This window comes from Oryza sativa, chromosome 2 (assembly GCF_034140825.1).
Source record: "Oryza sativa Japonica Group chromosome 2, ASM3414082v1".
In the NCBI taxonomy this organism is placed as follows: domain Eukaryota; kingdom Viridiplantae; phylum Streptophyta; class Magnoliopsida; order Poales; family Poaceae; genus Oryza; species Oryza sativa.
The window spans coordinates 24,678,922-24,705,325 of record NC_089036.1 but is presented as its reverse complement, the minus strand read 5'-3'; the positions used below and the strand labels follow the sequence as shown (position 1 = coordinate 24,705,325).

Here is a 26,404-nt window from a genome sequence, read left to right as displayed (position 1 = left end):
CCTAGGCCTGCCTTCAAAATCATGGCTAAATTATGTTAAATCACCATGTAAATTTAGAAAAAGATAAATAACTCACTACTTAAGCCCTACTCTTTAGTAATTTATGGCTCCGCTACTGATATGGTGTAAAACTTTTGGCGGGATCTAAACAGGTCCTAAACTTGCTGTACTCACAGCTCTCTGTTTATAAAGAGACCCTCACCGCCTATATCTCTCATCACTAGCTATTGTGTGTGTGTGTCCACTCTTCTCCGACTGTGCCTAAACGTGACATTGTGACAATGTGCCATGCGTGGGTGCGCCCATCTGCTCTCCATAGCCAGCAGGCACCTACGATCAGACCAGCCCCCCTCTCGTTCTCCTCTCTGTCGTTAGCTTTTGTTCCTGCTGATGAGCAGTGACCGGCCGTTTCAGCGACTGATCAAAGGAAAGAAAACGGCCCGGGGGGGAGTTACTGCTCCACTTGGCGCGTTCCCTCTTTCATGGAATATTCATTTCATAAAGTTTATTGCAAATAGATCCCTCGGAAAATTAACTACACCCTAAAAAACGATTACTCTACCGTATATGAATTTGGAGAGCCATATGTCCAGGTTCATAAGTATAAATTCATTCCTTTTTAAGATGGAGGGAGTAATCACAGAAATAGATCTATATGTGTTTATACGTAGAATTTCATTCCTTTTTAAGATGGAGGGAGTAATCACAGAAATAGACCTTAAGCCCAGTAACATCCTTATCCTGTGAGGTGATGATTTGTTTCAAAGTAGTGACATTGGCACTAATCTCTTATTCAAGGTGGTAGCAACCTTAACATAATTCCCATGTGAAAGTTTGTTAGAAAAAGAAATAAAAAGAGGTGAATGGTTCGGAGTTTGAACCATGATCTATTGGATGAGAGAGTCGCCCTGTTTTATTATTAGTTAAAGCATGCATATCTTTTTATCTGAACCATAGTCCATAGAGGTCAATGCTAATAATAATATTGATATTATGTTATTGAGCTTCCATACCTAACAAGTCTGTACCACCTCGAACAAGTGTTGAGGCTCAATGCTTTCGATTCAAAGATGATGTTGAGCCCATGATCTCCTTCTGCGCTATTAGTTTTTTTTTCTATTAATAAGTTTAATAAAAGGATTAAAATGTAAAAATTGCAGGCACGCCTCGCAGTGCCTGAAGCAAGCCTCGACCAGGCCGGACCGCGGGTCGCAGCGGCTACACCAGCTAGGCGGATTGGGATCTTGTGCAGTTTGAATAAGGACTACAGGTTTAGCAGTCTCATGCTCTCAATACTGTCAAGATTTATGGAGCAGTACTGTTCTCAACATTTGCTACAAGATCATCTTGCTACAGTAATATATATGATGAACATTACTCTTGTGTAATCTGAATCCTTGTTATTCGATCCAAAGTTAGATGAATAACTGCTAAAGTTGTAGTCATACTAGCAACTGCAGGTGATCTCAATTCCAGCTAGGCCTAGGCGCTATCCCTAGTGACAGGGGACTTGGGCCGAGGAGGAGTACGGGGCGCCATTTTTTATTGTTCTTGTCCAGGTATTTTGGTACCGGACGCGGCGCACCCGCCATACGACTGCCGCGCCGCGGGCGCCGTTGCCGGACGGCCGTGTTGATGCTGACCCCAGCCGCGGCCGCTGCACGAACGTACGACGTCCCGTGTGCTGTGTGCTGCTAGTGCTACTGCTATCTCGCTCACTCCTCGATCGATCGACCAAGCCGGCGCGTGATCGATGCGTCAACGTACGGACTCCATGGATCTGTGTGATATTATGGCTTGTTTTATTAGTTCATTAATTAAGCTCGGCCATGTTTTTTTTTCCTAGGTTAGGCTGCGTTTAGATCTAAAGTTTAGATCCAAACTTCAGTCCTTTTTCATCATATCAACGTGTCATACACACGTAACTTTTTAGTCACATCATCTCTAATTTTAACGAAAATCCAAACTTTACGCTGAAACACAGTCTTAATCGGTCGATAGATCGGTTGCACTTGTACGGTATTGTAGGTTGGCCATTTGCCAATTTGTCATCCGTAGTACCACGACGCAGTAGTAGCGGTAGTGCAGTACAGCGCTCTCGCGGGCCGGCTAGCTCGCTCGATCGATGCTGCATTTATCGTCGGCGTACCGATGTTCTCGTTAACTCTCCGATCCAGCCCTAGGCCAGAATGTGCGTGGCTAGCTAGATGAGAGTTGGCAACCAATCTGACAGCTTGTTATTAACTGACTACACGTACGATAATTGTTTGTTTACAGGTGTTTCTTTGATGATGGGCGTATGCATGCTTTAAATACTCCATCATTCAGCAAATAAGGCAGGCATGCGCGCGCAATACACGGTACACCACACGCATACAACGTACTTCCTCCGTCCATTAATATAAGGGATTTTGAGTTTTTCTTGCAACGTTTGACCACTCGTTTTATTCAAATTTTTTTGAAATTATTATTTATTTTATTTGTGACTTACTTTATTATCTATAGTACTTTAAGCACAACTTTTCATTTTTTATATTTGCAAAAAAAATTGAATAAGACGAGTGGTCAAGCGTTGCAAGCAAAAACTGAAAATCCCTTATATTGTGGGACGGAGGGAGTACTAAATTGAATGTGCATTCTCAACGCATACGCATTTTTTTCTTATAAGTACTACTCCCTCCGTTTCAGGTTATAAAACGTTTTGACTTTGGTTAAAGTCAAACTAATTCAAGTTTAACTAAGTTTATAGATAAATATAGTAATATTTATAATATCAAATTAGTTTCATTAAATCAATACTTGAATATATTTTCATAATAAATTTATCTTGGGCTGAAAATATTGTTATTTTTTCTACAAACTTGAAGCAGCTTGACTTTGACCAAAGTCAAAACGTCTTATAACTTGAAATGGAAGTAGTATCATAAGCACCGAGTACCGTATAACTTCAAAACAAGCATTTGAGATATAGGACTTGTAAATTTTGGTCACCTGAAAATACCCTAGATTTCAATCAATTTTTTGGACAGTTATGGTTCTATCGACTTTTGTACGTGGACAGTAGTATCTTCCTTACTTATCATGTTATCCTTCTCCCTGAGAGTAAGTTAGACAGATTGAGATCTGCGATATTGCTCTCCTCCCCACCTTTGTGCGGTGAGCCTCATTTGGTTGACTGTCCTTCTCTCCCTCCCCATCTCCTCCTCCCCAAGCCAAGCGGTGACGCCATTTCCTTGTCGTGTCATCTTCTAACTCCGGTGACTCGCACCACAGAAACACCACTGCCACCACCGTCTCCTAACCTATAGCTTCCCTTGCACCTCCCCTTTCCCTAGCTCACATCCCCGCCAACCACCAACCTTCATCCTTGCAGCTCTGGTGGCACCCCGACTACACCATTGCATACCGCCGTCGCTCATGGTCATCTCTCTAGGCCCGGGAAAACCCTTTTCTTCCCCCTCCCCGGGTAAGCCATCCCACTTCAACATTTATTCCGAAACCCTAAATTTTAACTTCGTTGCCACGCACTACACTGTCAAAGAAGAAGAGGACTTCAACATCGTCAGAGAAGATGAGCCTGTTGATGATGCCGCCACTGCTAGAAATCGCCGTCGCACATCATCCCTCTGTAATTCCAAGGTGCTAGGCTGAAGGTGATTAGAAATCTAGCAATAATTTTGCCATTGACTTTTTAAAGATATGTTTGATCATTCCTCTTATTTTTTAAAAAAAATGTAATTATCATTTATTTTATTGTGACTTGCTTTATCATTAAAAGTTATTTAAGCATGACTTATATTTTTTAAATCTATACAGAAATTTTGAATAAGTCAAATGATTAAACACATGCCTAAAAGTCATCGACATCATATATTAAAAAATGAAGATAGTATATATTGCTTAACACACTTGTGGATGTGTTTTTTAAGTACTATCATAACTCATATGCACCATATAATTTTAAAAATAAGCTTTTGAGAAATTATACGTTCAACTTCTCAAGAGTCTGACCGAACCTTATTCTAAAACATCAAATGACCTTATGAAATATTTGTGAATGAAGGGGGGGGGGGTAAGAAACTATCGATCGTGTTGTTTCAAGTGTCAACATCCTTGGTGAATCTCCTCAGAAATCCTGGTGTAACAAGTGAAACGCGTGACATTGCTTATTGTGACTTCGCTCGGAGGATTGAATGAGGAATCGTGGTAAACCAGGTGGAATATTTCCTATCGCGCGTGGTTAGGAAATCATGTATGCATCTGCATGCATATGGGCTTATCCGGCCAAACGTGTAACCACATACACATCCAAATCATGCTGTGCAGCGGCAAACAGGAGATGAATTTCACCTACCAACTTGTTGCCTGCTGTATATTTGTGAATGAAGGGGGTAAGAAACTATCAATCGTGTTGTTTCAAGTGTCAACCTCCTCGGTGAATCTCCTCAGAAATCGTAGTGTAAGTGAAACACGCGACATTGCCTATTGTCACTTCGCTTGGAGGATTGAATGAGGAATCGTGGTAAACCAGGCGGAATATTTCCAAGCGCGCGGTTAGGAAATCATGTCTGCATCTGCATGCATATGGGCTTTATCTGGCCAAACGTGTGGGATAAGGTTTACGCCAACCACATACACATCCAAATCATGCTGTGCAGCGGCAAACAACAGACGAATTTCACGTACCAATTTTTTGCCTGTCGTATATTTGTGAATATGAAGAGGGTAAGAAACTATTGATCGTGTTGTTTCAAGTGTCAACCTCCTCGGTGAATCTCCTCAGAAATCCTGGTGTAACAAGTGAAACGCGCGACATTGCCTATTGTGACTTCGCTCGGAGGATTGAACGAGAAATCATGGTAAACACCAGGCGGAATATCTCCAAGCGCGCGCGGTTAGGAAATCATGTCGGGTTTATCCGGCCAAATGTGTGGGAAAAGACTCCAACCACATACACATCCAAATCATGCTGCGCAGCGGCAGCAACCAGCAGACGAATTTCACGTGCAACTTGCTGCCTGCCTGTATAAATATTGTCGCACGCAACTTAAGCACGAGCTGAACAAACAAACAGTAGTAGGAGTACTAACCCTACGTAAAGGCACAGGGCAGCTACACTGCTACAGTCTCACTGGAAAAGAAGCTAACAAAGCCAGTGGGACCCCCTCTGCAGTGGCCTAGCGCTATGCATGGAGATCGATTACCAAGAGCAAGAGCCACCATCCATGCAGTGTTTCTTTGCAGTGCATATGCTACGGCCTACGGGCTATCTACCGGATCAGAGATAATTAACGGCTACGATTCGAGGCTGACGCGGATGAGTACAGTAGCCGATCAGAGAGGAAAAAAAAGGCACAGATTTGCCGCAGGATCATATGCGTACGGCGAGGTAATCACTCGATGAGAAAAAGAGAGAGACTGAGGTTCTATTTGGAGAGTTTCTACCTGCTGCAGCTTCTTCGAGAATCAGAAGCTCTCCTAAACAGTCTAGCTTTTGGTCCAGATTCTAAGAAGTTATAGCTGTAGAATTCAGAAAATGAACTAGAAGCCAGAAGCTGGGTTTCCCAACTTTTTCAGATTCAAGCTGACGACCAACCAGCTGTTTCTCAGAATTATTCCCCCAACAAGCCATGAGAGAGGAGGCTGATATATATATGACGATCTTCCACTGTGGCTGATCCGAGAGTCGGAGATTTTGCGCGCGCGCGCGCGGGATGCTCGGTCTAGTACGACCGATCGAGATACATATCGAATCGGTGGATTGCGTCGTCGGGGTCACGTACTTACAATAATTGCACGAGTATACCACAAACAAATTGTGTATTTAAACACTGTGCAACTTATGCGTTTGCACGGTGGAGGCATGGACGCCGGCTGTTGGCCGGCGACGAGTCTCTCGTTGGATTGGATATGGTTGCGTACGCTTCGCGAGCCAGGTCTCATGCACGCGACCAAACAAACAACCGAGGTGGTGAATGGAAGAAGAGTGTGATGGTTAAAGAGGGCAAAAGCAACCGTGCTGCCGGCTTTTCTGCGAGGAGCAGGGGGCTTAGCATGGATAAGGAAAAAGTGCGAGGCAGGCCGCCATGTGAGATTATGAGCCACTGCGTGGGATCTCGATAGATTGACGTGATCACTTGATTGCTGCTACTCAAGATCCAACTGTTTCATCGTCCGGTGGGGTCAGTCTGGGATAGATAAGAGACGAGACAATGTTGTTTGGAAGACGTACGTACAGAGAAAATATAATGAAAGACGAAAGCTGGTAGCTAAGAGCAGGTGTAACAACAGACTATAAGTCAACTATAAACACATATCTAGAAGATAAATGAGACAGAAGAGCAGCGAGCTGCAGATTTATAGCCAGCGAGCTGTAGCATAGACTTTAAGACATAATGTGTGTATGATATTTGGGGGTTATGTATTAATAGTGTAATATATATTTATAGGTAACTATTATATGAATTGACTATTAAATTAACTATAAATTATTTGAAGGCTTGAAGCTAATAATTGACTATATTAAACTTGCTCTAAAGCAGCAGAGCCGCTACTACATGAGAGCCTCTCCGGGGAGTTTGATTTATACTATCATGCATATCTTTGCGATCGTCATCATCGAGCTTTTGGAACTGCTACTAAGTGCTAAGCCAACGATCGAGAGAATATCTCCGTAGTCCTCCCGATCTGCTCCATGATGATTTGTTAGATGCTGGTCCACAGAAGCAATTAGTATCCCTCCCTCCATGGTGGTGTTCCGGTGAATCTATAGCTTAGCTTTTAGCTTGTGATAATCTAAAACAGAACTTTTACACTGCTCGTATATTTGCCAAGGATTAAATTAATAACCTTGCATACCAGTATTATATCTTTCACGAATACTGTATGGACTTGCAACTTGTATCATATATTGCAACTGCTCGATGGAACTACCAAGATATATATATATAGGGCCAGATCCAACATGATGACATGTAGTAAACCACATGGCCGCGCGCGAAATCGATTTTTTTCATGCATGGTCCACTCCGTTCCCCGTCGCGTCATCGTGGTACGTAGAGTAGTACATACGTACTGCTAGTCCTAGATCAAAATATATTTTTTTTCACCGGAGCTCGCAATGATGGGAACGATGGACGACATGAGTGCGCCTTTAGACTGGCAGCGCGGATCAGGGGATCCCATCCCGTCCCGTTTCTAGCCATAGCCCGATCGATTGAAAGCCGAGCTAAACATATTAGGATCCTACTTAGATAGCTTAAAATTCTGAGAAACAGCCGATAAAAAATTAACTGGTGAGAATATAGAGAAACTGAGAAACTCAGTTTTTAATTTCTAATTCATTTTCTAGTATCTACAACTACAATTTCTTAAAATCTAAATAAAAATCTGAATTATTTGAAGAGCTTATGGCAGCTGAAAATTTTAAGAGAAAGCTACAACTATCAAGCTCAAACAGACCCTATGACGCTGAGGCGTGGGGATCCCCACCACAACCGGGGCTTTTCCGTAGCGCCATCGAGTGGGAAGGAAGGACGTGAGACGGGGGGACGCCGTCGTCAACAGCTCGTTCGTTTTCACGGCGATGATGATGCCGCTATGATCACGATATCCCAGGGAAGATCGTCACGGCGACCCCTTTTTCCTTCCCTAGGTTCCAAAAGTGGCAAAGCTGCTACTAAGAATAGTTAGCTACCTATACTATAGCTAGGGGTCTCTACTCTCTAGCTCTCATTGTTCAATGACCGAAGCCGTCCTGATCCGCCGCATCATATCTTTCGCAGTGGTGGCGTGCGGTGTTGATTAGTACTAATTCCTTTCTCTCTCGATGGGTACAACGACCGGCCACGGGAAGAGGCCGACGTACGTATGTTTCGAGCGTTTTTGAGTGGATTCGAGCTACGCGACGACGTGCGAGGTGGGGCGGTGGCGCAACGCCACGATGCATATGGGTGGATGGAGTCATGGAGATATGGTTCAGAGGACGGAGCTCGATAGGCGAATCTGGAGCGCTACGTACGTACTCCCTCCATCCCTAAAAAACCAAACTAGTACTAGATGTGACACATCCTAGTATTACGAATCTAGACATACCTCTACTAGAATATGTCATATCCAGTTCTAGATTCGTTTTTTTTGGGACGAAGGAAGTATATAACCGTAACCCTATACTATTGGTCTGGTGTGATTTGTGGTACACTGGTACTAGTAGTAGTATGAACTTGGGAGGGAACATGGCCTGTGCTTTGGAGGAGGTAAAGGACGTCGTATAGCTAGCTGCTGCTTCAGCAAATATATTAGTGACCTACCGTGTACGTGCAAGGCTAGATTGTTTGTTTGCCACAGCATTGATTTGCCTATTGCAGTACTTTGCCGTTCTTTCCGAAAAGAAGTTGATACTGTGGGGTGTCCATGTACCTAGCTAGTCCAACTTTTAAAAGCTGGGCGCAATAGTGTTTAGATACTCGCAATATTGTTTTTTTTAATTATTGTTTAGTACAGTAACATCCAATACACATTTTTGATCGTTGAATTTTCTAATCAAAATGTCAACGACATTTCTACGTACATACATGTTTATTAAGAGCAACTCCAATAAAATGGTCAAATGGCTGGCCGAGATAAATTTTAGTAAATATAGGGGAAAATACCCTTCAACAGCCTCGCTATCTGGTTAGCCATGTCATCCGGATGGCTAAATCGCACCTCTCACTAGTCAAACTTGGACAGTCTCTCTGCCTGACTATTCGTGGGCCCCATCACTCCCGCTCCCACCGCATCTCTCTCTCTCCCGGCTAGAGCAAGAAGGTAGCGACGACGCCACACGTGAACGGCGACGGCACAAAGGAGAGAGGCATCGGAGCCAGCCGCGACCGCCGCTATCGTCCGCGTCGTCCCTAGCCAAAACTATTGCCATCGTCCGCACCGTCCCCTGTCGCAACCGCCGCCGTCCTCTACGTTGTCGTCGTAGCCAGCCGCGACTGCCGCTGTCCGCGCCGTCCCCAGCAGCGACCGCCGCCGCCTTCCACGCCGTCCCCAGCCGCGACCGTCGCCGCCATCCGCATTGTCCCTAGCCGTGACCGTCGCCGCCGTCCGCTGCCGTCTCCAGCCACGACTGCCGCCCCCACGTGGATTTGACCGGGCGGCGTGGATTCGGGGGCCATTGCCGAGGTCGTCGTCGTCATGAGCCGCCGTCGCCGCCACCCTTTGCTCAATCGTCGTTGCCTCGGGGAATGTAAGAGAAGAGAAAGAGGAAGAGGAAGAGGGGGAGAAAGATGAGGAAAATTGGGTATAGAGGCTGACACGGTCCCGCTGCCATATACTCAAAATAGAGAGGATGGATGGAGAGGCTATTGGAGTAAACATCGAATTTGACTTGACAAATGAAATGGAGAGTTGGTTAAATAGACATTTGGAGAGTCAAATTTAGAGAGACTGTTGAAGATGCTCTAAGGAGTAGTAACTTTGATCAGGGCCTATTTGATTTGTATAAAAAATAAATAAAATTTGGAGGATTAAAATCCTATAAAAAATTATGAATAACTTTGATACAAATAATTACATACTATCATTTTCTTTCAGATTCCTATCGAATGAACAATCCTATAGAGATTTTAGAGAAAAGAGAAAGTTAGTAAGAGCTCTAATATCTTAAAAGATTTTCTTTGATTCAATCTCTCTCATTAGATTCCTACATTTTCCTGTGACGTAATCAACAAGCATCCTATGTTTTCCTTGTGTTTTATAATTCTCTGATTTAACTTATATTCCTGTCAAAATTATATGTTCCTTCTATTCCTCCATTTTTTCTAACCATATGTTTCAAAAGAGCCCTCAAGATTTCACTATACACATTTTCAAAGTAATATATTTGATAATTAGGGAGTTACATAAAATTAATGAATGTATATTTTTGTAGAACATTATTGTCATAAAAAAATGTGGCTTTACTAGATTTTAGTAATGATATACTCTCCTGTGAATAATATATGTGAAGTCATCTTACAATAAGTTTATATAATCTAAGTCTAAGAGACTGTGAAGATTATTTTCAAAACAAATATACATGCATGTTTTTTAAACTAAATATTTTAGAACTTTCAAAAGTTTGCACAAATTAATTTTATGCGAAACATCAAATATATTTCCAAAAAAATGTTTAGGACATTTTGAATTTATAGTTCTAACTTCTAGATATGGCAAAAGTCAATCTTTGGGGAAAACGCTCTCACAACGTATATCTATTTGAATATTCATTTTTGATTGAATAGAAGAGAGATAATGTTAAATGTTAGAAATGCCCATGGCTCCACAGTTCTCACGTCTTCCTTCCTATCGCCTCTTCGGCAAGTGGTGATGCCACTTGACGGCATTGAGGACATGTGGCCTGGTCATGGTAGAGGTGGCGCAGAACTCTCTGCCTTCTCGAGCCCTAGTAGGAGGCAACAATGAGAGCTAGTGCTTTCTCCCCATCCAAGCCATCCGCCATCGCCACCCTCATCTTTATACCGATTTTAGGGTCAGAATTCTAGCATGTTATTGGGCCACGTGGCAGCCTGATAACTTAGCTGAACAACTCCAAAATTTTGCCACGTGTCGATAAGATATCTACTTACCAGAATCTCTAGAAAGCTCTTGTGAGTTGATAATGCCAGGCCCATTCTCGACTGGTTAATCTGGATTCACAGGTTTGGTTCCCACCGGCCAACGTGGCAGCTGGGCCGTGTCATACACGTTGACTAGGGAGGTGATGGCCTAATCTGATATCTGAAACAGATGGTTGGGTCTACAACATTTCAAAGAAATACAAGTTCTAAGTTAAAGATCTATACTCTATTTTATAACATATAGTAGTAGATTTGTTGTATCAATACATTGAAAAGTACCATTTTAAAATGAAAAATATATAGATGGATATCAAACCAAGGATCCATTTCTAAAAAAAATAAAGCAAAAGAAGATTTAAGCACCTTATATAGATTCAAGTGGCCTCCCAACTGTGCTACATTATCAGTCACAAATCCCACTGTAAAAGTTTGGCATCAAACAAAACATCACATGACTTTTGTTTCTCTCAAAATTGTAGCATTACAATATGGTAGTTAATTGAACCAACGGAAAATATTTATTGGTAAAAAAAAGGCTACTCAACAAAGAAAAAACATCACATGACTTTTGTTTCTCTCAAAATTGTACCATTTAATTGAACCAACAGAAAATATTTATTGGTAAAAAAAGGCTACTCAACAAAGAGAAAAAATCAAATGACCATACAAAAGAAATTAAATCACAAATCAATATAGAAAAAAATATTTTTTTTTATAAATTAGATAGACGATGTTCTGCTCTATGAGCTTTGGCATTATCAAATATTGGTGTGGTAGATAATTGAAGCAACCAAAAAGATTTGTCGTTACAAAAATGCTACTAGAATAATTAATAATAAAAAAATCAAATGACAAGACAAACGAAATTTAATCACAAATCATTATAGAAATCAAAATAGAATGACTGACTTTTGCAATTTACACAGATGGTTGTGTGCTCTATAAGCTGATTCATGCCTTTGCATGTTCTCAAATTTCTGTCATGCCCTAAACAATGTTGACAAAAACAATGGATTTATAATTATCTACTAGGGGTTAAAAAATATTTAATTTTCTTCAGTTGCACAAACGGGCTAACTAAAATAAGGCGCGTCAAATGGCACGCCAATTTTCTATTATTGTCCTAATGCCCAGTTTCCACTGCAACTTTATTGCTACCGCGGAGTGACCAGGAATGGGGCCCTCGTGTCGCTCTAGGGTTGGGCGACATGGGTGGTGTCTCCCTCCCCCACCGCCACCCAGCACCTCCTCCCTTCTTCGCCTCACTGCCACCCAAGCAGGCAGCCAGAAAACCACGCGGCTGCAAGGACGACGGCGGGGCCTTCCCCCTCCCCCCCTGGAGGTAAGAGGCTGGAGCTCGTGGCCTTGGGGACGTACGGCTGCCACGGACGGGGCGGCGAAGAGGGAAAGCCAGTGGTACTGTTCAGAAGAGGGCTCCGATGACCGGTAGCATGCATTGAGGAGCCAGAGGGGCTTTAGCCGGAGCGACACGCGGCCATGCCTGACAACATGACTAGCACAGTGTGAGGTCGTGGCTGGCGGTGGTTTGCACGAGGAGGAAGCTGACGTGGGTCACACATGGTTACCCAAGCGCCAGCGGTGGTTGTCAGTTGCCAGTGGTGACCTCAACGGCTTTTGGTAGCAAGCAGGGAAGCGGTTAGGTGGTGGAAAGTTCATCTTCTCTGTTGCCAGGCAAGAGTCCTCCTCTCTAAAGGGCTCCTCCCCTTCTATGGCTCGACTGCTTTAGTTTTAGTCATAGGGAGCTTCGAGAAAATGGGGAGACGCTGGCTCGTGCAACATGGGATGGCGGTGGCTGATCCGGTAGCCCTGCGAGCCAGCTTGAGTTGCGGGTTGGTGGACTGGGCTTGAGCGCTGAAGGGATGGCGCGGTAGTCCAACAATGGCCGTTGTGCAGGATGGTTGTGTGGGGTCTTGATTGGTAATCGCTAGCGAAGCCTTGCCAGGCCATGGGACGGCATGACGCCGCCACCGCCATTAGGCGTCATTCCCCTCCTTGGAGGCATTGTTCTGGCGCTGACCCCTCCTAGCACCAAAAACCTTTCGCATGCAATTGTGGTCATTGGTGGACTCATGCAATGGAACCGAAGCTCTACAGGCCTAGGGTGTTTGACGAGGCCTTCGCCGCGTTGGTTTCGTTTCTTGCTTTACGGCGGGTGACCATCATTGTCATTTGGTTACTGTTGAGTAGAGTAGAAGCCGCTTCACTGTAGGAATGTGACAAAACTTGGCAACGACAACACATTACAATCTCTTTATATGGTTGTTGTTGCTAGCTGTGTGTAAGAAGTGGTTCTTTGGTAGCTTGGGCTAATATCCTTCGTGGATGTCGGATCTATTTGTTCATTTTGGCATTAAGGTATTGTTTCATTGAAGTCGAAGCTGCTATATCGCTTGGGTGGCAAGCTCGAGCTTGGTGCCGATGCCTTGTGTTGGGCTCTGTCATGATAGCTTAGGTTAGGTTAGCTGTTGGTGTGTTATTGTAGTTATAGTTTTCGCTCAGTTTTTCCTAATTAATTAGGCACTGTAAAATTTAATTATGTTTACTTCTTAAAATGAGACACCTTCTTTATATAAAACGTTGGCAGTAGCCTGACGTTAGAAAAAAAAAACTTTACTGCTATTGCATGGATCTATTCACCTAGCTCCCTGCACGTCAAGCTTTTCACCAGCAGATCGCCTCAGCTCGTGCTATTAGTGAAAGCCTGAGTACATTGCTCATGTTTTTTCTCCTATTCAATCCGAAAGGAATATTGTAATGGCTACAGTGTCTAGCAACAAATAATCACGTTTTGAGAATGTCCTTCCTCATAGAATAATTTTAGGACTATCTAAAAACCTGTATTCATATGTAACTACACTGTAACTCGTTTGTCACTATATGTATCTGGAATAAAACTATTACAAATTTTGTTGGCGTGGTGGTAGCATATATCTTCAACAAACTCAAGGGCGTGAGGTTAAATCACAGCAGCTGCACTTGCCAATTTATTTATTTTTCTCGTACTTGCTAGCACGAATCTTAGAGCAAATCCAATGATCTAAAAATTGAAAGTTTACTTGCCTATTTATTTTTTCTCATACTTTCTAGCACGAATCTTAAAGCAAATCTAATGGTCTAAAAATTAAAATTTTTCCCCCAAAACTGTCAACGGTAATCTAGCAATTCCGTTTACCGTGTCCAGTAGTTGAAATCAGGAAGTCACAATGTCATATAATAAAATTTGCCATATATTTGTGACGGAAGAGGGTATTAATTAGAATAGAATATCCAAAGTTACATCTTATAGGTCATGTCAACGTAGCAATGTGGAGGCCTTTTTAACCTGGAATTATGCGGTGGCATATTTCAACGGGACAACTTTGATTTGTCACTAGCGATATCATTCTCCGTTTTGCCAGTAGGCCTAAAATAATTTCACTTTTGTCCGCCATTTGTACCACCCCCAATGGAAAAGAGAGATGAATATGACAAAATGAGATAGTTAGCGTCAAAAGGAAAAAAAAAAGTTCCCTGCTTCAAATTGGCAGCTTTACAATCATATGCCTAATTTTTCCTTGTGTTTGTTATCATGACTCCCACGGCCCACAATTTAGATTCTAGCAAGCATAGCAATTTGTGATGAATCATGGCCTAAACATTTCCCATTCATCCAGTATCAATCAGTAGAATAATTCCAGTAAAGCTCCTCTGGACATGGAAGGTGCTCAAGAATCTACAAACCTAGCCTGGCCAGCCTTTCAACGTAAAAGGAGGGACTTTTCATTTGGTCCTTTTCTTTCAGTAATTGCTCAACAGTCAACAGTATATACGTACCGAACCTTTTTCTCCAGAACCAATCAACTCTTCCTTTTACCAGTCTCATTCTTTCCTCGGTTTACTAATCGGATTCACCAAATTTTTATAAGAATTTTACAGGATTTTTACAGAAGTTCATCCAAATCCAAAGGAGGCCCCGGTCGTTATCAGGCATAAGACACAAATGTGATCACTGCCTTGTGCCATTTTCATGGTGAAATCATTTCCATGATTAATTCCGTCTCTTCCACGTACCCGCATTTCGTTCCGTACCCGCAAATAACCACAAAATGGTAAACGGACAACGTTTTCACCATCAGGAATCAGTCACTGCCATCATCATCGTCAAAAGATCGATCCTCACCCGATGAAAATCCTCCCAAATCTTCTTCCGCTAAAGTTGGTGCTGCTGCCCCATTCGGTTCGTCACCTTTTTTTTTTCTGTCTTTTTTTACCAGTTCATTGCATTGATTGTAGCGGGTACTATACTCTGAATCTGTAATGTTGCTGTCAATTAATGTAACATCGTTCCATGGCCAATCTTGACGAGGAGTCATTTCCAGCGATTCTGATACGGAAGGCGCTAAGATCTTGCTTATTGTTATCCCTGCTTCTGCCTCTCTCTCGGCGCTGTCTCGCCCTCCCGTCAAAAGCCAGCATCATTAGCTGTACCAGCAAGTCCAGCGCGGCCAAAAACGAGGTGTCGCCGTCGGCTTCCATATTGCCAGTAGCAACGCTGTAGCAGCGGATCAGCACCCCAGGTGGAAGAACAGAAGCGATTTGTCTTGCGTGTATAATTGCCCAGCTGTTGCTGATCATCTTTTTCGCGTGAAACTTGGAGAGAATTATAGGTCATGTTTGTGTGAAGCTTCTGTTAGCTACTCCCTCCGTCCCATAATATAAATAATTTTGAGTTTTTATTTGCACTTTTTTATCACTCGTCTTATTAAAAAAAATTGAAATTATTATTTTTTTATGACTTGCTTTATTATCAAAAGTATTTTAAGCATAACTTTTCATTTTTTATATTTACACAAATTTTTTGAATAAGACGAGTGGTCAAACAGTGCAAGTAAAAACTCAAAATCCCTTATATTATGGGACGGAGGGAGTACTCCGTCCCATATAAAACCCAATCCAAATTTGAATCGATTCAAACTCTATGTCCATATTCCAATTTGGATTAGATTTTTTTATTACACGGAGAGAGTACAAGTCTAGCTACATCTTAAATTCCTTAGCTTCTTAAACAATTCAGATTTTTACTAGTAGTATTAGTAGCTACATAATAAAAAATAATATTTTCTCTAGGTTAAAATTAATTATTGTTGCGGATAAAACTGATGTTGAACTTTAAAAACTTAACAACGAATAACTTCTAAAATATTTGTGTTACAAACATGAAGACCTTATGTATAAATAATCTTAAAAATTATTTCAATAAAATCATATATTTATTGATATTTCTATATCTCTACTATTATAAAAATTGAAGATGTTTTTGCCGGTACTTTGGTACGTCATCCATGTATGAGTCGGTTTTTAAGTTCGTTCGCTTTTGGAAATATATATTTGTATTTGAGTCGGGTTTTAAATTTGTTCACTTTTGGAAATACAGGAGGAGTCATATAAGAGATCTTTTTAAAAAAAACTTGCATGCTAACTTGAGATGATCGGATTTCTAATTGCAGCTCATGATTTTCTAGAAAAATATATATCCAAGCAAATTCTCACAGTAAAACTATTATAAAGATTGAAGATGTTTTTGTTGGTACTTAGGTACGTCATCCGTGTATGAGTCAGTTTTTAAGTTCGTTTGTTTTTAGAAATACAGATCTGTATTTGAGTCGGTTTTTAAGTTCGTTCACTTTTGGAAATACATGAACGGTCGTATAAGAAATCTCTTTAAAAAATTAACTTACGTACTAACTTGAGATGATCAGACACCTAACTACAACTTATGATTTTCTAGAAAAAAATATATATCCAAGCGAATTCTCATAGTGAATATCACCTTAACTAAATCGTATAGCAATAACAAAATTAAAATATCCTTCACCCGTTGCAACGCACGGGTATTTTTTCTAGTATAGTATAATATAAAATATTGATCAAAGTTTTTATTTTTGGAGATCATGTCTTATCCAAAACGACATTTTTTTTAATATGGAGTAGCTAGATCACTAGCTGGTAAATCATAAACTGTTTTTCAGAATCTCTAACTCTTGTTAACGTAAAATCACGCCGCCACACCTTGAGCACGTTATGTGCAACCCAAGGCAGAAACCGGAGACACGCCGTCGTATGGAGTGGGTAGATGTCATCAAACGAACACTCGGAAGGGACCATGTCAAGATAAACGCGTACCGGTTTGTCCTAGCCTCGATTGGCCAGCTAGGACGTCCCCTAACGCCGTAGAGAGAGACGATGAGCAATTGGGGGATTTGAGGAGAATAGACTTTGGAATAGGTCATAGGTAGTAGGAAGGAGGGAGATGTAGAATATAGAGGTTTGGGTAAATAAATTGATTTTGATGATTGATTTGTTGTTGTTTCAATCGGTCTTAGCTCCTTTATATTTATAAGAGGGGTAGACTTATTTCCCAGAGTTTTTTCCACGTTCAATTAGGTAGAAACCAATTAGGATTTTAAAATCCCAAGCCTTAGCAAGAAAATCTAAGAACTTACAAACCTCACTCAGAGTCGGCCTTGCCGGTCTGACCGACCACATGCCGCCGGTCAGACCGCCCTTGCCGTCGGTCTGACCGGCCCAATGGCTATTGTCACACTAGCCTCGTGTGGCAAGTCTGAGTTATTTCTAAATTTGATTATGACTTCCTATTTCTTACTCTAGGAGCTAAATTTGGGTATTAACAACTCTCTCTAAGAAGATATTTTAAAAAATATTTGAAAATTCAAATTTGAAGTAATCAAATTTCGAGGGGACAGAAAATCTGATCAAACTGGCAAAACTATTGGAATCCTCACGTAAATCAATCAGTGGGACAAGAGTATCTCTATTGCTTTCATCAATAAAACCCGCCGAGGTAATCTAGGCCATGGTGTTGCTAAATCTTTGATGTGACTTGCTAATCTACTTCATCCATTGGCAAGAAGGTAGTGCCCGTACTTGTCGGGTCGAGATTGTGATCCCACGGAGCAGTGCAACGATACGCACCACACCACGTTTCAACCGTGAATCCACGCCTTGTGGGTTTGTGGCACCACTGTTCTACTACTATCACCTGCCGTCTAATCGTAATCAGACACACCACACAGCTGATCTCCTTTTCCTAGCTCCCCTATCAACAACCGTAATCAAATCAAAAGGCCAATCTCAGCAGCAGAGTTGCATTTCAAGGATCTTGGTATGAAGGCGATAACGATCCTTCTTTTTTTTCCTCTTTTTTTCACATGGCTGAAACCTCAGATATCTCTTTAGCTTGCTCCTAGGTTTGGTTGGAAGAAGGATGGGTTTTTGTGGTGGCAAGTGAGGTGGCCACTGATGTTTTGATACAATCACGGAAGAATGATGCACGCTGGGGGCAGGCAGTGTCGAGCTCTGCCGGATCTGGAACGTGATGTGCGTGCTTCAGCAAATCTGCACCCCCCCGGATTTGCTCCCGATTTGCTAGGACAGCTCGATCGATGGCGCATTACTGCACGCCGGTTTGTTGACAAGTGAGTGACATTAGCAGAGCACAAGTTTTGGGTGTATTTGGTTCACGACCTTTTGCGATATTTGTTTGTGTTAATTGTCAAAGTTCTGGTACGCCACACTGTTTAGTCTTCTAGAACGCGGGGAAAAAAATGTAATATTGGATTGAAATATCAATGACATGTGGAACATAATGGGAAATAAAACAATACAGAGTAGAAATTATTCTAAGCATGCGTTTGAGGAGAAATTTGCATATATGTCACTCATAAAAACTGGCTTCGCTATAATGCCACCCTTAAGGGCCCCTTTGATTTGTAGTAAAAGTGTAGAAAATTTAAAGGATTCCAATCCTATGAAAAAAAAATTCCTATGAAAGACTTTGAAATAAAGGATTGAATCATATACTATCCTTTAAAATTCTTATGGAATGACTAATCCTATAGAGATTTTGGAGGAAAGTTAGCAAGAGATCCAACCTTTTGGAAAAATTCCTTTGAGTCTATCTCTCTCATCCGATTCCTGTGTTTTTCCTATGGTCCAATCAAACGGTCATTCTTGTGTTTTTCCTGTATTTTCCAATCCTCTGTTTTATACTGCCTATCAATCATACGTTTTTCCTATTCCTCCGTTTTTCCATTCCTGCAATTCAAAAGGGCTCTTAAAATGAGATTCACCCAAACACCACTCTTAACCCGCGGGCATTCGCTGAAATGCCATTTTCGAGCTTTCTTCCATTTCGAAAATAATTTTCATCAATTTCAATTTTTCTTGGACTATTATGCCTCTGAGTCAACAGGTTGAGTCAGACTCGTTTCTTCTCTGTCTCTCGTCGGTTCAATCGAGCGACCGAGCGCGCTGCGAGAAGACAAGAAGAGGCGGCATCGCCCACCACCACTGCGCCGCCGTTGTCTCTGCTCCAGCCGCCGCGCCGCCCCTCCCTGGTCCTCCCCAGCTGCGCCTCGGATGTCGGGGAAGGCGGCGCCGCGCTTCGGTTGGAGCAGGCGGCGGCGCAGGTGTGGTCGCCCTCCTCTCCTCTAGCCCGGCTCAGTGCCTAGGGTTTGCCGAGGATGAGGCTCGACAGGGAGAGGAGGCGGCGCACCTGGGCGACCGGGAAGGGGCGGCGCAGTTGTGAAGGACCGGGAAGGGGCGATGCAGCTGGGGAGGACCGGGGAGGGGCGGCTGGAGCAGAGGCAGCGGCGGCGCGACCCTCTTCTCGCCTTCTCGCGCTCGGTCGCTCGAGAAACAGAGAAGAATACGAGTCCGACTGAACCAGTTGACTCAGGGGCATAATAGTCTGAGAAGAATTGAAATTGATGAAAATTATTTTCGAAATGGAAGAAAGGCCGAAAGTGGCATTTCAAGGCCGAAAGTGGCATTTCAGCGAATGCCCGCAGGTTAAGAGTGGTGTCTAGGCGAATCCCATTTCGAGGGTTTGCATTATAGCGAAGCCAGTTTTTATGAGTGGCAGATATGCAAATTTCTCGTGTGTTCGAGTGATTCATTGTAAGCACGGGGTGTGCTAGCCCACGTAGGTTCAAATCCTCCTGCCCAAAATAGTATTTAGGGGGCTGTCTTTTCCCCAAATCTCCCCACCCTTTTTATAATTCATAGTTAAAATACGTGATTTTGATATTATATGCTACATATACTAAAAAGGGTAGAGAGAGAGAGAGAGTTTGCATTGGAGTTGAAGAACATGATTATATTAAAGAGGATAGAAAGAGAAATCATGAAGTTGAAGAACATGTTTAGGGTTCCTTTGAAACGCGTGATTGAAAAACAAAGGCATAGAAAAAACACATGATTTTAATAGGAATACAAGCACAAAACAGAGGATTACAAAACACAGGAAAAACTAGGAATTGTTGTTTAATTAAGTTGCAGAAAAAACAAAGAAATTGGATGAAAAAATAGACTTAAAAGGAAATGTTCTAAAAGGTTGGAACTCTTTCTTACTAAGTATCCCCCAAAATCTATGAATAATGAGCCATTCAACTTGCATAGGATTTGAAAATCTCCAATCCTTTATATCTAATGACCAGATAGGAAAAAATTCTTCAGGATTTGAATCCTATAAAATTTCTCCACAAATCGTTTGATTCAAATGGCCCTTAAAATCCTATGAATTATTTAAATATAGGAATGTATTCTATTGGAAGACATGTTCAAATCCCAATACCTAAGGACCTCTGAAAAATTCTATAATCCGAAGGAACCTAAACTTGGTAAAACGAGGCTAACGGTTTGTTCATATCTTTGGCAAGTGTGGCAATCTATGATACAACATCTTAAGTTTATGAGAGTGACATAGGTCCTAGGATTAGGAGAACACCGAGAGTTTGTCAATAAGACAACCAGGTGATGGTGTGATCTGCCATGAAACTCCTTTAAAATGCAGTATCCAAAAAACGATGATTTTGATAAGAAATCAAGTGCAAAACAGAGGATTGCTAAACGCAAGAATGGTCATTTGGTTATGTTGTACGAAAAATGCAAGAATCACATAAAAGAAATAGACTAAAAAGAAAATTTCCAAGAGATTGAAGCTCTTGCTAAGTTTCCTCCAAAACCTACATACAATGAACCATTACATAGCAATTTTATAGGATTTGGAAAGCTCAAATCCTTTGTATCAAAAGGTAAAATAGAAAATTTTCATATAGGATTCCCCTTGAAATTCCTCTACAAATCTTTTGATACAAAGGGACCATAAACCTTGTCAAATCCGAATATGAACAGGTGCCTAACTCATGTATAAACATAGTTCTGCAATGCTCCTTTTTTTAATTACAGGGGGCAAATTATGTCGGACTATTTGTGCCACACTCCAAATTGCAATTTCTCCAAAACCTTTCTACACCAACACTGTTTGGATAACTTGTTCCAAGCTGCTTTTAGCTTTATAGTATAAAATATTTACTTCGTCCCCATAAGCAATTGACCATAACCCATCCATTTATCCATTTCTTCTCTTCGATCTTGGATCGGAAAGCAGTCGGTGAAAGCTAACAGTGCCTGGTCAGTTGGATTGTCCTGCAGTATTTACTGCTGCTACATACACCTACTTGACCTCATATATCTCTGATAAATGCTGCAGCACCACCCTCCAGTTTCCTGGCATAACTATAATAACTACAGAGACTACAGTATCATGGTACAAACAGTACAGTACCGATGCGCAACAAACCATGTTCACAGGATCGGGGTCAAGGACACTAGTATTATCTTAGCAGCAGAGCATGTCAGAAACAAGGCGATCGACATAAATTTCCCACTAAACTTCGATGGGTGAGAGATATTTTATACTACTAGTACATATAATCTCTGGGTAGAAGTACAGTACAGGCAAGGAATGGGCGTCTACTAACTCCGGAAAAGACAAACAGAGCACTTTTCTAGTACAAGATCATTAGAGGATCTATGTTCATTCAATAGTAAATGGTACTGCTAGGCTAGTCTCAGGATCTACGTTCATTCAATTGTAGAAGAACTAGTACAAGGCAAGTGCTACTCACTAGAATACAGGGCGGTGTGGAGCTTACAGAGTCTTCACCTGGTTATATGCTACAGGTATTTCCTTGCAAGAGCCCTGACCTTAGTATCAAAATGAGAGGATGTGATGCGAGAACCAGGTAGGTAGAGTGGATTGAGGAAGATCTACATATGAAAACACACAAATTTCTCTGTTACAAAAAAATAAAGAATAATGCTGGAAGCTGGATCGTACGAGCAACCTATCAAATGATGTAGCAGCCAAATTTGATATTACGTATATTGTACTATGAATACGACGAAATCAAGTAATCAATAGTAATAGTTAGCTGACCTTAGAGGACCATGTACTTAAATCTACGTTAGGGGGAAAAAGTTGTTGGTAACAGAAAATTGTGTACATACTCCCTTTGTTCCATATTATAAGTCATTACGGGTTTGTCCTAAGCAGTGCTTTAAAAAACGGTAAGCGGTGCGTGCGGTCACCCCACCTTGTAGAGCTTGTGTGGAAAGCGGCCTTGTAAGCGGTTTTAAAGTTGTATAACAAGACAGATTGTTAACATCTGATCCATCTTTATTTATGGATAATGAACATAGGCTTAAAGGATCGGTAGAGAGGCAAGACTCATGAAGAACTAAACTACCAAATAGGACCCAAGGATGACCAAAATTAAAGTCATTGACTCAATGTAATCAAGCAAAAATGCAAATGCAGTAAACAATAAATAAGTTGTGATTCATACATTATATATATTATAGGTTCCAATCTTCTGACCACACCATCGTAGTCCATATAGGATAGAGCAAACAGCAAATACTAATGGAACTATGGCAGAACACAAAAGGGTACATAAGCCCTAAGGCCAATTGCCTACACGGTAAGCGGGCCGCATATCTGAATATGCGGCCCGCTTAACCTTGTAAACCTTAGGGCATCCTCAATGTTTTAGATCAATTGAGCCATAAGATGGGACCCACATTCTTATATTGTTTTATCTATAGTACATGCTACAATGTATATGGTAGCTTCTTGACCTTAAGGTGGGACCCATTGAGTAAAAAGACACATATTTACTCAAGATTGAAAGTGTGCATGCATGTTGCAAAGCCATGATATATTTTTTTAATTCTTATGGCTAGCCTTAAGCTTAAGGTTGCACATAGCACTATTCTCTCCCTAGCTCATCTCCCAATGTACAAAGGTACAACAAAAATTACTACTTTATTCCTTAAGGTTAGTTTTCATGCACATTGTGGTTGCCCTTATAAATGCACCAGACAGCAATAGTCAGCAAGGTCTGACGACCTGTTACGCTTATACAGGCGCATAAGCAGTCCGTGCAGCCGCTTTTTAAAACATTGGTCCTAAGTTAACTTTCTTCAAGTTCGATCAAGTTTATAGAAAAATGTAGCTGGATTTTCAGCACAAAACAAATGCTGTACTATAAAAATATATTAAATGGTGGATTTAATTAAATTAATTTGATGTTATAGCTGTTGCTAAGTTTTTCTATAAACTTGGTAAAATTTGAAAAAAAAAATTGATTTAGGACAAACACAAAATGACATAATATGGAAACAGAGCGTCTAAAGGTTGTAGTTGGGTATATACCACCAGAAGATTTTAGTTCAATTCCAGATGTCAAGAGCAAATCTGAAGGTTTGTTTTTCTATTGCTTAAATAAGGTATTGGATTTTATCTATAAAGAAATAAAATAAGGTGCAGAAACTTTCAAGGTTATTTGTCCAACTGCAAAATAGATAATATATGAAGGGAATATAAGAAAGAAGGATAAGTTTTTGTGAGTTTGCATTTGAATGTTGACTCACTATAGCATCTAGTAAATCATGTTATTTTGCATTGCATACAACTAACAAACATGTTACCTTGATGTAGAGTTCGTGAACCTCCTGGAAGAAACTTTTTATTCCATCCTCGCTCCTTGAGTCATGAAGTAACATAAATCTAGTATGTATCAGACTGGAAGTTAAGAAATAACAATACTTCCCCACCAAAAAAAAAACAATACTTAGATGATGGAGGAATGGCTAGAAAGATAGCATGGCTAATGGTTATGATCATCATAGGGAATAAAAACAGGCGTGAGAAACAAAAAAATCCCTGTTGCGGCACACATTTAATCATTTCCTGGCAGGATTCTTATTAAAATAGTGCTGGTAGAATTATCATTATCCAAGTTCTCAGATTTCTATATTCTTCTATTCCCAGTATTGATTCACTATGTCCATATCTTAATTTTAAAAGGATATGACCAGCAGTTACATAAACAGACACCACAAGATCATCAAATCTGTCTACTGACTTCAGAAACCTGAAAAGGAATGCAGAATATCATGAACGTGTTGTGTGAAGCCAGGAGAAACAAGAGTTACAGGAGAAACAAGACGATATCTTTGGTTGCAGCAAACAGAATAGTGACAGATCAACGGCTACTCACATTGTGTTTGTAGCCCATGCAAGGTCCTGAACAACATCTAATGCAGCGTGCAATATGAACTGGTGCTGATAAGCTTGATCTTCTCTCTGCAGGAGGAAGTAAATTGAAGGTTACAGTAAAGTAAGAAAACTTTCAGACAATAGGTGCAAGGAAATAAATCCTAGCTAGATAAAAGGCCTTTGGATTTTAGAACTTGTGTACTAAGTACAAAATATGAATTACTATCGTCTGAGCTATGAAAGATGGTGGAGATAATGTAGACATTTGAAATATATAGCCATAGATGAACATAGAATGGATATTTCAAGATAGTGAATTGTGCTTTGGCGCATAAACTTGAGAGCGGAGTACTTTGGCTAATAAGAGTATTTTTGCACTGATTAGGATGCTAGATAACAGAGTGGCAAAACATGAGCCACCCTGGGAGGGATGAATTGGGATGGTTTTTTTTTCATAAAATAAAAGGAGCCTTTCTTACTTAGATCCCTGAGTTGCTCCATGATGCACTTCAATGGTGATTTTTCATTATCAGGACCTAAATAGAAGGTTGAACGCTAAGTCGCTAACTGGGATGCCACATTGTCTAATTACCGCACCCTTTGCCCAGTTGGCACCCCAACCAACACTTTAATGCTCTAACTGTGGACTGTGCTGGCCCTGGTTGACATGCACCAGACAAGTTGTTGAATCAGTTTGAGCATTTTGCAATCGTTGCACTGAATGGCACCCACCTCGCAAATTCATGCACCACGAGTGCAAGTTACTCTTTCAAAAATTAATTCTGGACAAGGAATACAAGAAAACAAGGCTGAGATTTGTTTCCCTGAGTAGGACTATCTAGAAGAAGGAAGAGCAAATGCAAGGGAGGCATGTCTCATATAGAACACAAGGCAAGTGATGTATGCAGCCTCAGTTCCTTAAGAAAAATATTGTGAAAGAAATTTCAACATAGGGTTTGAAGTTCAAACAAGCAAGATATGAAATTGAACTATCACTAGCAGTTGACATTTCATATGCTAAGGGGTAAAAATAAGTTTGCAGAATAATAAAATGTACCAAAACATTGATGTATAGTGGTATATACATATATGTATACATTGTTGGTCATATGTTGTTAAATATGACATCAGATGCATTTTCCATGAAGAGAAATGGATAGTGGAAAGAAACTACACAACAAAGCATGATGTCAGTGCATTGACGCTTGGAATATGTTACATCAATAAAGCACATTGTAATACAGTAAGATAAAAATACTATGATGTATCCATATTGAACATAGAACTAATTACTACAGGGGATGTACTGAAAGAACCATACCTTGGGAGCAGACCCAACTTCAGCCTCGTAGATTGGAATATCATTTTTACTCACAATCACAAAGCATGCTGTGCTCGCCATCTCTGCTAGTAAGATTGAATTTATTGGTCTCAACTCTCAAAACAGTTTGAATTGTGCACCCACAAGGTATGAAACATTAACAATACATGATTTCATAGATTTTCATAAGCATGAAACAGGATACCAGGCTTCACCAATGGCCACCCTAATAGCTAAGACCTAAGAATGGTAAAATGGTTTAAGTATCGCACAGCATAGCACGAACACAAAAGATGACAGAGCATAGTTATTCCGATTAAAACTACGACCTCTGACCTCCCCGCTAAGAATTCTAAAAAATAAGTTCTATCCACTTAAAAGCATTTGGCATTTTGGTTTAGAGGGAACAGGGCTCCGAGCAACAGTAGAGAAGAAGGTACAGCTTTGCCCTGATCTAACATGGGGGTTGACTGAAAATCTGTCCCCAACAACAAACATGGCACAATTCCTGTTCCGCAAAAGCGCCTGAGGTTATTATTGATAACCCTAGTAGAAAAGATGACTCCAAATATGTGATGCGCGCTTTCGGTTGCCGGATTTATCTAGAACGAGGACTGGCCACTCTTCCACACTGATCTCATGGGTCCATTCTACAGCAAACAACAATGCATCTAGTTCGACAAAAGGAGGTAAGAAACCCTACAATCTAACATCCACCTTCCTCCAGGGGCCGGATCCAACTTGGGACATGGGGGGTTCAGTTGAACCCCCAAACTTTTGGGGGAACAAACAAAGGTTAAGGCTCTGAAGAGAAGCTAGGGTTAACGAACGAAAGCAAATTCCAGACAAAAGTAGTCGCGGCGGGAGAGAGATGAATCAGGAAGAGGATGTGGATGCTCACCAGGATCCCCTCCCCTCCCCCTGCTCTGCTCGCCAGATGGAGAAATCGGCGCCCCTCCCCTGTTCAGCCGCGAGATGGCGCAAGGAGCGGAGGAGACGAGACAGATTTTCTTTTACGCCAAGGAAGGTGAAGATACTCTAAAAGGAGCT

The 26,404-nt window shown here is 41.2% G+C and overlaps 1 protein-coding gene across 2 annotated transcripts; it reads right to left on the bottom strand.

The window, feature by feature from the left end:
• Positions 1-21,342: 21,342 nt before the first annotated feature.
• LOC4329971 (uncharacterized) lies at positions 21,343-26,404 on the bottom strand. 2 transcript variants are annotated; one of them, XM_066307755.1, is made up of 6 exons: positions 26,256-26,404; positions 25,355-25,440; positions 24,035-24,120; positions 23,848-23,908; positions 23,463-23,549; positions 21,343-21,740 (listed from the first exon to the last, which is right to left on the bottom strand). In XM_066307755.1, exons 2-6 carry the CDS (start codon positions 25,433-25,435, stop codon positions 21,648-21,650), a joined length of 408 nt encoding a protein of 135 aa, XP_066163852.1. In that variant the 5' UTR covers positions 25,436-25,440; positions 26,256-26,404; the 3' UTR covers positions 21,343-21,647. The 2 variants fall into 2 exon arrangements, with proteins under 2 accessions (XP_066163852.1, XP_066163851.1); XM_066307754.1 differs by having other exon boundaries at positions 25,355-25,437.